Genomic DNA, 14,502 nt, shown 5'->3' on the forward strand with positions numbered 1-14,502 from the left:
AGGTTTATGCACTGAATGTGCCACACTGCCAGAGGTAGAGGGAACATACTGTAGGGGTCTGATGTATCAAGCAGTGAAAAAGAGTGGAGAAGTGGACCGGTGGAGATGTTTTCCATAGCAACAATTCTTCTACCTATCATCCTATATAATAAAAGGCTAACGCTGCTCCTCACCTCTATTGGGGGAATTCAAGTGGTTTGCCCGCCGGCGGCCACTAGATGGTGTCCGATGGGGCAAGTCAATTGTCGCTTCATTCGGGCACGCACAGCCGCCGGCGCTGACATTATTGTCATATTGTTCCGTCATTTTGATGGGCTGGTAACTAGTTTTATAGAACGTATTGATAAATGCTACCTCAATGGTGATTATTTGCAATGAGCAACTGTTCCACGGACCCACTTCTCTGCTCTTTTCACTGCTTGACACATCAAACCATAAGGGCCGAATTCAATTATCAGTGGTAATTTACCACACCAGGGAGAGGGATGTTTAGGCTTTTACACCTGGGGCTATTCAGTTACAGCGCCTTTTCCTCACATGGTAAATTACCTGCTAACGTGCATTATCCCATAGAAACTGGGATAAGTTCCCAGACCTAAAGGTTAACAGGTTTGCAGCACCCCAATCAGGGCATTTTATGTGGATTTCTGTTTGAGACTCCACCGACTTGAACAGAAATCCACGTTAATTACAGCCTGCTGTTATCTGACCAAGGCTAACTGAATTTGGCCCATAGTCTTCAATAAACCACTTTCTATTCCTAACATTCATTTTTAAATCATGTATTTATTGTTTGCTCCACACTATATGCAAAATATATATATATATATATATATATATATATATAGCGCTTTACAAGGTCATATAAGTTTTGTTTATTTGCAAACGGGTCACGTCATCTTTTATTACACACAAAATAATGTACATGTAACATACATAAGCCATCTTGTTATTTGTAATATAATATGCATACACAGTGTGGAAATCCAGGTGACAAAAATATTAAAACTATCTTATATTATTTTTATAAGTGTTACAATTCGGTCATCAGATCTCCTCTTTAAGTTGTCTATCTGGGATTTTAGTCCCAGAGTTGACACGGTCATGGCATTCAGTCACAAAAGGCTGAATTAGAGGTCTACCAGATAGATACATACATACATAACAAAACAAAATTTAAAATGATTTTTTCCCCTAATAAAATAGAACCCAAAAATCACTTGTTGACTGTATTGTCTTTTCCATTAGTTCATCTCAGGCACTGTGTGTAGACGTCAGCTAAACCTTAGTTACATGCTACAGTTTAAAACAAAGTATAGTAGCAGTCATTTGCTTTTGCAGAGAAGATCTGATCACTGTGTTAAACAGGTCTTGCTTTATATTAAAAATTGTGACGTTTGTTATATATTCTCAGTTGTTTTATTAATACGGTTTCTATTGTCTTGTATGGAATGCGGTTATGTTGCCCGGTGGTCGGGAGACCGCCGGTCATAATACAGATGCCGGGATCCCGAACACACAAATAGCCCGCCGGTTGGCATGACGACCAACAGGAACTATTCCCACTGGTTGGGTTCGTGTGAACGCCGGTCACTATACTGACGCTGGGATCCTGGCTTTTAGCGGGAATAGAACCATAGAGAGGGAAAAGAACCTGTGGCGAGCGCAGCGAGCCTCCAAGCCCGCAATGTGCTCCATTGCGCCCCCCTTCCCCCGCCAGCCAACTAAATGCCGGGATCCTGGCATCGGTATAGTGACCGGCGTTCACACAAACCTAACCAGTCTTGTACTACTATAGTTTGTTTGCCGTTACATTATTTAACTACTCTGTTGTATATTGTTATATAATAACAAGACTTACACAAAGAGATATGAAACTGAAACAAAAACAATGTGGAGGACTATGACACAAAGCAGTTCTAAGGTTTAGTTACAATCACTAAGTTACGAATTTAGCACAATATACAACAACTCTAACTACATGTCCCTACTAATCTGTACCAGGTATTTAACACCACCTTTTCAAGTACTTGCGCACCAGGGTTATAAAATCTGTCTTCAGTGGTGATTAGAACTAGAAAATAACTTATGTTCCCTGATTCAACAAAGCATTCTAAGCTTTGGATAAGTTATTCTAGAACTATATTGTATAAGACACAGAACCTTTGTACATAATATGAAAAGTTCATTTTGTAATTGTAAAAAATGCATGGGGAAAAAAGAGACTACAAAAGGCACACACGAAAAGAGCAACAAAATGCATCACACAGACAAGAATGTACAGAATCATTTTCTAGGGCAAAACTAATCCTCACCCCTGCACTGCCGCCGCTCACATTTGCTATTTGCATCATTATTTTGCCTATTCCCTTTCTCAAACTAAACATTAGATCTGTTGATGCGACCATGAGACTTCGCTGCATTATCCATGCTAATATGCCCCTGTTGGAGTGTAAGATTCCCATTTCTGCATTCTCTGAATGGACTGAATGGGTGATGTATATGTTGTGGGTTGCAGTATCATGCAGGAGATTTCAGGATCTTCTTATGGAAAGTAAAGTGCCTTGGTGAGCATGGAAACCACACATGGGATCTGTTTTTTTGCATTGAAGTCTATTTGGTTTGAACAGGATTCAAATTCCAAAGCCACCATGTGATTCACGCACGTTAGTATTTGGACAAGTTCCAGATGACGGCTATGTAATTTCAGCATCTCACATAATGACTGGATGAACCAGGAGCCGTTTATTGTATTTCTCCAGGAATAGAAGCCTGGAAAGGAAGATAAAAGATATGATATGGTAGCAATAAAGAGTATACGAGTCACTAAATATTTTAAAGTAAATTAACTAATTTAAAGAAAATGCCCCAAAAAAACATGATTAAAGGCATTACAGAAATGTTGTATAACATGATGCTTAAATTAATATTGGTCGCTTTTTAAAAAAGAATTTTTAAAAAAAGCATACTTTGTAACATGGATCACATCAGAAAGCAGCTAAAATTATGGACTGGTTAGTATTGACACGGTGGGCAGTATTAAAATTTTCCTCCCTCCATCCAGCTCCCTATCGTACCCGCTGGCGGTATTCTGTTACTGCCGACGGGCGCGACAACTTCAATTTAGCTCGCTATCCCTGGAGGTAGCGAACTGAAATGTGTGTAAAGAGACCTCTTCACGATTGCGCCCATTACTTTAATCGGGTTTAGGCGTTTGATGCACCTAAACCAGACTGTAATGAGCACCATCAGTGCGATAGCGAGGCACATTTGAATATCACTTTAGACGGGAGATAGCGGGTGCGATATGATTTGAATCTGGCCCTGTGAACACTAGGCAAGGCTGTACCTTGTATATTTATGTTGAGACTCCTTCAGTCTGGACTGGCACCCCTCACACCTGCCTCTGATTGTTAAGTAGGGAACTAGCATTTGCCTGCACATTTAATAAGGCACAACTGCAGGTAAGACCTTTATACATTCAATATGTATACATTCAACCCTGGCACACCAAATGAACCAGATATCTGCAAAAATGCTCACGTACTGCTGAGCGACACTGGAGGAAATCACGCTCTAAGGCAGACTTCCTCCATTTCAAACTTATGCTCTCATCCTTCAGTGCTGCCCTTTCTCTTGCTAAACAGTCATACTTCAAGAACCTCATCTCCTCCCAGTCTTCCAACCCCCGGCGCCTCTTTGCCACTTTCAACTCACTCCTCTGCCCACCTCCACCTAGTCTCCTTTCCTCACTCTCTGCTCTTGACTTTGCCACGTACTTCACATCCAAAATTGACTCCATACGTCAGGACATCACACCACACCAGACCAGACCATCAGTAACCAGCCTTCTCCAATCCCTTACCAACCCTCCCCATCCCTCGCACCAAATCTGACATCTTTCTCCCATGCATCTGGAGAGGAAGTCATGGCCCTCATTCGTTCTTGTCCCCTCACCACCTCCCCACTTGACCCTATCCCCTCTCGCCTCCTCTGCTACCTCTTTCCTTCTGCTTGTTCCCATCTTTCCCACCTTCTCAATCTCTCCCTCTCATCAGGCACTGTCCCCTCTGCCTTCAAGCATGCACTCAACTCTCCTATTCTTAAAAAACCTACCCTTGATCCAAACACTCTCTCCAACTACCGACCCATCTCTCTCCTCCCTTTTGCCTCCAAACTCCTTGAGCGTATGGTCTACAACCGCCTTATTTCCTTTCTTTCCTCACACTCACTACTTGACCCATTCCAGTCTGGCTTCCGTCCTCTGCACTCCACTGAAACTGCCCTTACAAAAGTATGCAATGCCCTCCATTTTGCTAAATCTAAGGGACATTACTCTCTACTTATTCTACTTGATCTCTCTACTGCTTTTGACACTGTGGACCATCCTCTCCTACTGCAAATCCTTCACTCCATTGGTCTGCGTGACACTGCCCTCTCTTGGCTGTCTTCCTACCTTTCTGACCGTTCATTCTCCGTCTCCTATCATGACTACACCTCCCCCTCACTTCCACTAACTGTAGGGGTACCACAAGGTTCTTTCCTTGGTCCTCTTCTCTCTCTATACGTCCTCACTAGGTAAGCTCATTAGTTCTTTTGGTTTCCAATATCATCTCTATGCTGATGACACTCAAATCTATCTTTCCTCTCCAAACCTCTCCCCTGCTCTCCTCACTCGTATCTCCAACTGTCTCTCTGCTACCTCTTCCTGGATGTCCCAGAGCTTTCTTAAACTTAACATGTCTAAGACCGAGCTGATCATCTTCCCTCCCTCGCCCATAACCTCATTATCTATTGATAGCAATACTATCTCCTCTATCCCCCAAGTGCGCTGTCTTGGAGTAATCCTTGACTCCTCCCTCTCCATCAAAAACCACACATTCAGCACCTCTCACAAAACTGCCGTTTTCATCTAAAAAATATTTCCAGGATCAGACCCTTTCTGACCCAGGATGCTACTAAGACTCTTATCCACTCACTGGTCATCTCCAGACTGGACTACAGTAATCTCCTCCTGACTGGCATTCCTGACAAATACCTCTCTCCACTCCAATCTATCCTCAATGCTGCTGCCTGGCACATTTTCCTCACCAAACGCACTACGTCCACCTCTCCTCTCTTACTAGACCTTCATTGACTCCCCTTCCCTTTCAGAATCCATTTCAAGCTTCTCACACTTGCTTACAAAGCCCTCACCCACTCCTCTCCCATCTACATCTCTGACCTTATCTCCCTTTACCCTCCCACACGTCCTCTTCGCTCTGCTAATGCACGCCAACTCTCCTGCCTACGGATTACTTCCTCCCACTCCTACCTCCAAGATTTTTCACGTGCTGCACCACTTCTCTGGAATTCCCTACCTCTCCCCCTCAGACTCTCCACCTCTCTACAAAACTTCAAACGGCTCTCAAGACCCACTTCTTCACCAAACTCAGCCAAATCTCATCCTAAACCTCTGTTCCATGCTCTCTATGTACCCCATCTGTCTCACCCCTGTCTGTCTACCCCTCCCCTTTAGAATGTAAGCTCTCACGAGCGGGGCCCTCTTCCCTCATGTGCTTATCCTTTTCTTACTCTAATATTCAACTGCACCAAATCCAGCAGTCTTCTGCCACCTGATACTTATTCCAGTGTCATCTGCTGATGTAGCTATGTTTATTTACCCTTAAGTTGCTGTTTTCCTGCTTGATTATTTGTTTATGTACTCTGTAATTGGGCACTGCGGAACCCTTGTGGCGCCATATAAAATAGGATTTTAATACCTACCGGTAAATCCTTTTCTCTTAGTCCGTAGAGGATGCTGGGGACTCCATAAGGACCATGGGGTATAGATGGGATCCGCAGGAGACTTGGGCACACTAGAAGACTTTGAATGGGTGTGAACTGGCTCCTCCCTTTTTGCCCCTTCTCCAGACCTCAGTTAGAAAACTGTGCCCAGGGAGACGGACATTTCGAGGAAATAATTTATTGTTTAAACACGGTGAGTGTCACACCAGCTCACACCTCGAACATACCGCAGAAACGTGGTATGCAATAGAATACCAGCCAAGGGCATGAAAAATTACACAGCCACATGCTGAGAGAATAAGTAACACAACATGTGTGTCAATCCGACCAATAAGAAGATACCGAATGCCATGGCATGAACAACGTCAGTAACAGCCTGACAGAAAAGAAACACCACAAGAGTGTAACCATAACCAATAACCGCAGACACAGTATGCACTGGGACGGGCGCCCAGCATCCTCTACGGACTAAGAGAAAAGGATTTACCGGTATGTATTAAAATCCTATTTTCTCATATGTTCTAGAGGATGCTGGGGATTCCGTAAGGACCATGGGGTTTATACCAAAGCTCCAGACCGGGCGGGAGAGTGCGGACGACTCTGCAGCACCGATTGAGCAAACAGGAGGTCCCCCTCAGCCAGGGTATCAAACGTGTAGAGCTTAGCAAAGGTGTTTGAACCCGACCAAGTAGCCGCTCAGCAAAGTTAAACCGCTGAGACACCTCGGGCATCTGCCCAAGAAGAGCCCATCGTCCTAGTAGAATGGGTCTCCACCGACTTCGGTAACGGCAATCCAGCCGCAGAACGAGCACGCCGAATCGTATCACAGATCCAGCGTGTAACAGACTGCATAGACGCAGGCGCCCCAATCACGCTGGGAGCATACCGGACAAACAGAACCTCTGTTTCCCCAAACAAAGCCAAATTGGCGACATAAATATTCAAAGCCCTGACTACATCGAGAGACTTTGAATCAGCCAATGCTGAGGTTACCACAGGCATCAAAATAGGCTGGTTTCTGCGAAACACAGAAAAACCCCTTTTGGCAGAACTATTATCAGAGTTCTCAATTCCGCTCTGTCCTCATGGAAGATCAAACAGGGGCTCTTGTGAGACAAAGCCGCTACTTCCGACACCCGCCTTGCGGACGCCAAAGCCAAAAGCATGACCACTCTCCGAGAAATTTTAACACTACCTTTCATAAAGGTTCCCATCAGTGTGACACAAGAAAACGCAACACCACGTCAAGGTCCCACGGTGCCAATGAGGGCACAAATGGAGGTTGGATGTGCAGTACTCCTTTCACGAAAATCTGAACTTCCGGAAAGGTGGCCAATTCTTTTCTTGAAAGAAAATTTATAAGGCCAAAACCGCACTGAAATAGAGCCTAACTTTAGGCCTGCCTCCACACCTGCTTGCAAAGAATGGAAAATAACGACCCAGGTGAAAGTCTTCCGTAAGAGCCTTCGTGGATTCACACCAAGACACATATTTACGCCAAATACGGTGGTAAGGCTTTGCCGTTACTTCTTTTCTAGCCTGAAGAAGTGTGGAAATGACTTCACTGGGAATACCCTTTCGGGCTAGGATATGGCGTTCAACCGCCCCGCCGTCAAACGCAGCCGCGGTAAGTCTTGATACACACCATGTGTCACAATCCGGGTATCTGGACGCCATTACTTACCATTCAGATGTCTCCTGAGGCTGGCTCGGCGTCCCAGGGCCGGATCTCGCCTGCGTTGCTGATGTCCACACTGTACATCTCCCTCCTGTCACTTTAAAGCGCTGTCACAAGCGGCTCCATGTTAGGTCTCAGAATGGCGTCTCCAGCCCTCCGCGGCCTCCGCCACAGTTCCTGTGTTTCCAGTATACAGATTGGTCAGTGTGGCGTCTCATGCCTGCCGCGGTCTCCGCTGTCATCCATGTGGTTCCAGTATGCAGGTTGTCAGTGTGGCGTCTCCTGCCCTCCGCGGTCCGCGCCGCCATTGCTGCTGAATCTCCACATGGTTTCTCTAGCTAACTTTCCCTCCAAGTGCTAACATGGGCGCAGCCATGTTGTATTCTATCACATGCCTCAGTTTCCACCAATCCACTGCTCCACTGGAATCCGCATAATTGTTCAGCCAATGCCTGCTTAGCTGCAGGTATAAATATCCTGTGCCTGAACCAGGAAATCGTCAGTGCTTTGGTTGTCAAACCTTGTTTCCAGTCTCTCTCTCCTGTGGTTGTTTTTCCAGGTTTCCAGCTCCTGTCTCCAGCCTCCACTAAGAGACCCGCACCAGCCTACCACCTGCGGTGCAGCCTGACTCTGCAGTCCTCCGTGACTACTCCAGTTATCACCTACAGATTCATCTGCTTCCAGCAGAGATCAGCTTCTCTTAAAGTGCCGGTGCTTTTCCTGCAGATTTCCACAAACCACCGGTACTAGTATTTCATCGCTCCCAAGCTTCATACTACCATTTGGCTGGTTTCATCCAGCATCCACTCCATGTTAACACCTGACTGGTTCCAACCAGTACCCACAGCAGCCACTTCATCTACAGCGGACCAGCTTTCCAAGGAACATCAGCTGGTGTGATCCTGGGCTATTCTCACTACTACAGTCGGGCCTGGTAAGGACTTTCCATCTCAAGGACTATAAGAACTGTACCTAATTCTACCAGAGCCCTGTGGCCATTGCCAACCCGTAGTACCCAGGAACTGTGATATACTTGCTGCTGATTATAAGTATTTCTTTTACCACTGCTGTGTCACATGGAGTCTGCTTAATAAATTATTTGACTTTTACTTTGGTTGTCGTGGTCACGCCTTCGGGCAATCTTCCTACGTGTAACTTACATGTCCAGGGGTCTGATTCAACCTCCCAGGTTCCAATACATCTCAGCCCCTACAACTGAGGCTTCCTCTCGTCAGCTCAGGCCCTCAGTTGTGACACCCTGACCTTGCTGTAACAGTTCCTCACGTAGAGGAAGAGGCCAGGGATCTTCTATGAGTAAAACTTGAAAAACTGGATACCAAGCCCTCCTTGGCTAGACCGGAACAATGAGGATCGCCTGAATCTTTGTTCTTCTTACGTTTATCACCTTCAGAAAGAGTGGAGGCGGAGGGGACACACAGACCGACTGAAAACACCCAAGGTGTCATGAGGGCGTCCACTGCTATAGCTTGAGTGTCGCTTGACCTGGAACAATATCCCTGAGGTCTCTCGTTGAGTTGAGACGCCAACATGTCCAATTAAGGCACTCCTCAAAGACTTGTCACTTCTGTGAAAACTTCTGGATGACGAGTGTATATCTCTCGGATGGAGATCGCGTCTGCAGAGGAAATCTATTTCTCCATCGTCTACAACCGGAACGAAGACCGCTCATATATCGTTTACCGGAAAACTTTTGCGGCTTCTGTCATTGCCGCTTTGCTCCTTGTTCCGCCCTAGCGGCTTACTTACGCCACTGCTGTCAAGTTGTCCGACAGACATAACACGGGCAGATCACGAAGAATATGTTTGTTGAAAATAGCTCTTAATTCAAAAAAGCTTATTGCAGACAAGCTTTCCAGCATGACCTTTTCCTCTGGAAATACTTCCCTTGGAAAGACTGCTCCTCAGCCTTGGCGATCTTCAAGCATGGACACCAGGATCTAATCCTGGATCCCGAACCTTCGTCCCTCTAGAAGGTGAGACTATGCAGACATGACAGGAGCGATATCCTGGCCATTAGGATTATATTCCGGTGCATGTGCAGGCGAGACCCGGACCACATTTCCAACTGGTCCCGTGAAAACCACTCTGGCATTTGACCTGCTCACCAAAAAGGACTCTTAGGCCGCACCCGTCTTCTTCATCAACGGTACATATTGACGGATTGTCACTGCAAATCTGATCCAACTCTGGATCCTCAAGACCTCTTTCCACAGGAAAACACAGAACCTCAACCGTTCAGTATCTACTCCCGATACCCACCTCCGACATCCGTGTCGTTTGGAACAACAGCCATTCCCTGTGTTGAAGAACAGTCAGAGAGAAACAACGATTTGGAGCACTTATTTCTTGACCTCGCCGTAATCAGGGGAGCGTCTCAGTACAGAATAACAATGGCTCTTATTATTGAAAGAAAACCATCATACTGCTAACACTCCGGTGAGATGGCAAAGACAAACCTGGATATCAACCCAGGTAGGCTGAATGCTGAGAAAAACGCATTTAAACCCTTTTTCTACCTTTACGTGCTGGAGCTCCCTGGCCTGAGATATTCCATCCTGTAGTTAAACTTCGTAAGTAGAAATCTTTGTTTCTCTCTCTTTTTTTTTTTTTTTTTTTAACAGGGACAGCAGGACAAAGTCCTGAACCTGACGCAACTCTGCTATGGCGTCGTGTACTACCTCCCCTTCCAGAGAGGAATCGGTAAGATCTATTTGAAAAATCAGTGAGGGGAATCATCTGTAAACTCCAGTATGTCCCCCTTTGGATTCTATTATTAACCCCCAGGTCCAAGTCCATTCCCGGACTGACGGAAGAGTATAAGACGAGTTCCCACCGGTGTGGGCTCCAGCCAGATAGACCCAGCGACATGCGGTGGATGAGGTAGAAACAGAAGACAATATCCGCTTCTGCGAACCTAACAAGGCTTCAGAGCTCTTACCTTTTCACCTTCCACTACCTGCACAGAAAGGGAAAAAAGAACTGTATCGAACCGGTTAAAATGACTGCATCCCACAAAAGAATGCGTCACCAACCGTTGTGAGGGAATCTAACTCACGAAGGTAGACTTACCAGTGGTATTCGCCGAGAGTGACTTAACTGAGGCATCCCCAAACAGCGGTACACCGTCACAGAGAAAAACTCCAATATCTCTCGGAGTCAGCCTCAGCATTCCTCCAGCCACACCTACTGCAGACGCACGGCAGCCTGCCGCAATGTTATAGAGAAGAACCAACATAAGAAACATCCCCTTTCTCTCTAGGGTAATTCTATCGGATGTTTTTCCGAATACAAGCACTCCCCTATGCGCATGTAATGCAAATAACTTCAAAGCATATAATTAAAATATCACATAGCTTCCTGTATACGATCCTTTGTGACAGGGCCCCGTGCCGACCAGGAGATGACTTTCACCGTATTCTATCCGCGGCGGGAAGAGAATAAACACTCGGACTCCTCGTGAGGATCTGAGACCAACTCGTCACGGCCGACCTAGAGCTTTGTCAACAGAGCGACCAGCACATGAGAAGGAATACTTTTACTTCAGCATTCATTAGAACTTGTAATGAATATACATATTTAAATACACACATACCATATATATATATATATATATATATATATATATATATATATATATATATATATATATATATATATATATATATATATATATATATATCCTATATAATAGCCCAGATCTGTGATCTTGTGATTCATTTGCTAACGCTGGGCAGAGTCACAGCAGTGGGCGGAGTTAGTCAAAAGAGTCACAGATCTGGCCAAATCTATAGGACACTAGGAGCAGCTGCAGAAGCAGATAGTATGGACATGGCACAGGCAGGGGTGCACACCTCCCAGTCCCAGCTTTCCACATGAGCTTTCTTCAGGCAGAAGGAGGGACAGACACACACACACACACACACACACACACACACACACACACCGAAAAGGGGCGTGGCTTCACGGGAGGGCCCCCGTTTTCGTCAGTGAGGGGGCATGCCCAGCGCTCTGTGAGCTGCTGGCATGCCCCCAGGGGCTGATTATGAGTCCGGGGGGCACAGGGTACTTGAGACAGGGGAGCCCTATCTCATTGCTGTGCCTGCTGTGGGGTTGGGGGCGTGGCCTAATCGCGCCCCGTGAAGCCACGTCCCCTTATGCAAATTCCGGGATTTTTTTTTTTTTTTTAAGGAATTTTGGCCCCTCAGCTAGGGCTAAATCCAGAGGAGGTGGTCGCTCCCCCCTACACACCTGCACAGGCAGAAGAAAGCAGGGAGACTGCTGCCTCCCTGTAACACCACAGACCTGCCAATATGCAGCAGCGTGTGCTGACTGTAGCACAATGCTGCCGCTGTTGCTGGCAGGACGGGGGAGCTTCTGAGCTGGGACAGAGCTACTCGAGCCGGGGGGGCCCCTAAAACTGTGGGGCCAACGGTACGTACCGCCTGCCCCCCCCCTTAATCCGGCTCTGCTGCTGGAACCCCCCCTTAATCCGTACCACCTGATGCCCCCTCTCCCTCTGTCTCCACTATTCACAGCTGCTCTGCTAAGCAGAACAGCGAGTACAGGAGCTTTCCAACTGCTCCCCCCCCCCCCCCCCCCCCCACCGCAGGACACTGCGACCCGCGGGTGGGACAGCGGGACAGACCCCAAAAAATGGGACTGTCCCGCGAAAATTGGGACATTTGGGAGGTATGGGGGTGTGTGAGGGGGTATGCCATACTTGACCCCCACATCAGCATACTCAGCAGGGTCTCTCTGGCGGGGAGGAGCGTCACATTCTGGCACACTCCACGCTTCTTAGCTGTAGTTTTGTGGGTCACCAGCCGCTGTGCACTTTCCGTACTGCCTCTGTTATCTCCAGCCCCTGCGACCCCACCGCTAGCTGCAGCGCTGCCACCCGCAGTGAGTTGCGCCCAGCTCCTTCACACACTTTAGCCGGCGGGTAGCGCTGCAGAAGTCCGCGCTGCTTGCAGGCTCTGACCCCCTCCTCCCTCCAGCATCAGCGTCTCCTGGGAGCTAACCAGTCACTCCCAGTCTCCCCTTACCATAGTGCCCAGCAGCCGTGAGGTCCGCGCCACGTGCATGCTATGACCCCCTCCTCCCTCCAGCCGCAGCATCTCCTGGGGGCTAACCAGTCACTCCCAGTCTCACCTTACCACAGTGCCCGGCAGCTGCGCGAGGTCTGCGGTGTGTGACTGAGGAGGGGGGGGGGAGTGATGCGGACGGGCAGAGGAAGCAGGAATACAGCCTAAGAGAGTCAGCCATGCCAAGTCTCCACCAGCAGCAGATGCCAACAGGTTGGAGTGGAACAGCAGCAGCCAGCAGCAGTGACTCCGGTAAGACACATCTGTCTGTCACCACTGTTCTGTCCCTAATACCAATCTCTCCCGTGCCCTGTGTTCTGTCATGTCCCTGTCACCCCTGGCCTTGACCTGCCACCCTTATCCTGGCCCTTTCACCCTTATCCTGGCCCTTTCACCCTTATCCTGGCCCTGTCACCCTTATGCTGGCCCTGCTACCCCTATCCTGGCCCTGTCACCCCTGTGCTTGCCCTGTCAACCCTATACTGGCCCTGTCACCCCTGTCCTGGTCCTGCCGCCCCTACACTGACCCTGTCACCCCTATCCTGTCCCTGTCATTTCTGTCCTGGCCCCGTCGCCCATGTCCTGGCCCCGTCACCCCTGTCCTGGCCCCGTCACCCCTGTTTTGACCCTGTCACCCCTGTTCTGACCCTGTTACTGCATACCCTCCAACTACCTTTTTGGCAGGTACAGTACCCGCAGCACCTCCAGACCTCTCCCCAATGCACCACACCTCCGCACCTTCCCCTCCACCACATGCGACACTCCACCCCTCCCCCACATGCTGTGCCTCCAGACCCCCTACACCACCCGCGGCTCCCACTCCTCCGCCCCTTCACCACCCCCAGCACAGGCACCCTCCACCATTCACCCCCCTTATATGTCTCCCCCACACCTGCCCCCCTCCACCCGCAGCATCTGCAGACACCCTCCTCCATCCGCGGTCCCCCCCTCACCCACCCCTCCCCCACCAATGGCACCCCCGCACCTGCCCCACCACCACCTGCAGCACCTCCGGACCTCCTTCCCTATCTGCCGCAACACCCGTACCTGCCCCTCCCCTACCCATGGCGTCTACGGACCCCTACCCCACCAGTGGCACTCCCGCCCCTTCCCATCCCACAGCTCCTCCGGAACCCTTCACCCATCTGCAACATCCCCACACCTACCCCTCCCCCACCCATGGCACCCCTGCCCCTCCCCCACCTGCAGTGCCTCCGGACCCCTCCCCATCTGCATCCCCCACTCCTCTGCCCCTCCCCCACCCGCAGCACCTCCCAACCCTTCCCCATCCGGGCCCCACCCCCACTTCCGCCCCCCCCCTCCATCCGCAGCATCTACAGACACCATCCGCAGTACCCCCCGCACCCGCTACATTCTGTACATTGTGGCCTGCAGGTGCTGTTCACGCCGTCGCAAGGGGCTGCGCCTCCTTCACCATCGCACGCCCTTTCATTGTGCAATATTTAACCACTAACAAAGGAATGCAGGTGATACTCCATATAACACAAATATTGAACCCCAGAAAGGCATGCAAGGGTTAAGGGGGCGTAGCCCCTTGCGACGGTGTGAAGAGCGCCCGTAGGGCGCGATGAAGCACCTAGTATATATATATCATACATATAAGTATTTTGTCTAGAACCCCAGGGTCCCTAGTGACATTAATGTGTGCTGAATGTGTACGACCATGTACTGAATGCCCAAGTTGTGGATCTGACCAGGAAACCTTATGGTCGACATAAAACATAGTATTTGTCGACAACAGAGAGTGGTAACTAGGTAAAAATAACATTCTTACGACCCCGAGGGGTACAAGGGAAGTATATAAACATAAATGTAATATCATTCCCCCACAAATAAAAGCACATCTGTGCTAGAGCTACAGGCCCATGGAACCGTACACTATACAGGTATAGGTTATTGACTTCATGTTAA

General features: G+C 48.5%; 1 protein-coding gene across 10 annotated transcripts in view; it reads right to left on the reverse strand.

The window, feature by feature from the left end:
- Positions 1-419: 419 nt before the first annotated feature.
- CASP3 (caspase 3) overlaps positions 420-14,502 on the reverse strand; it is a 105,325-nt gene continuing 91,242 nt past the window's right edge. For all 10 annotated transcript variants that reach the window (XM_063920720.1, XM_063920724.1, XM_063920716.1 and 7 more), the window contains one exon: positions 420-2,772. In XM_063920720.1, the coding sequence (XP_063776790.1) occupies positions 2,546-2,772 (227 nt within the window). In that variant the 3' untranslated portion in view covers positions 420-2,545. The remainder of the gene's footprint in view (positions 2,773-14,502) is intronic.

This window comes from Pseudophryne corroboree, chromosome 1 (assembly GCF_028390025.1).
Source record: "Pseudophryne corroboree isolate aPseCor3 chromosome 1, aPseCor3.hap2, whole genome shotgun sequence".
Classification (NCBI taxonomy): domain Eukaryota; kingdom Metazoa; phylum Chordata; class Amphibia; order Anura; family Myobatrachidae; genus Pseudophryne; species Pseudophryne corroboree.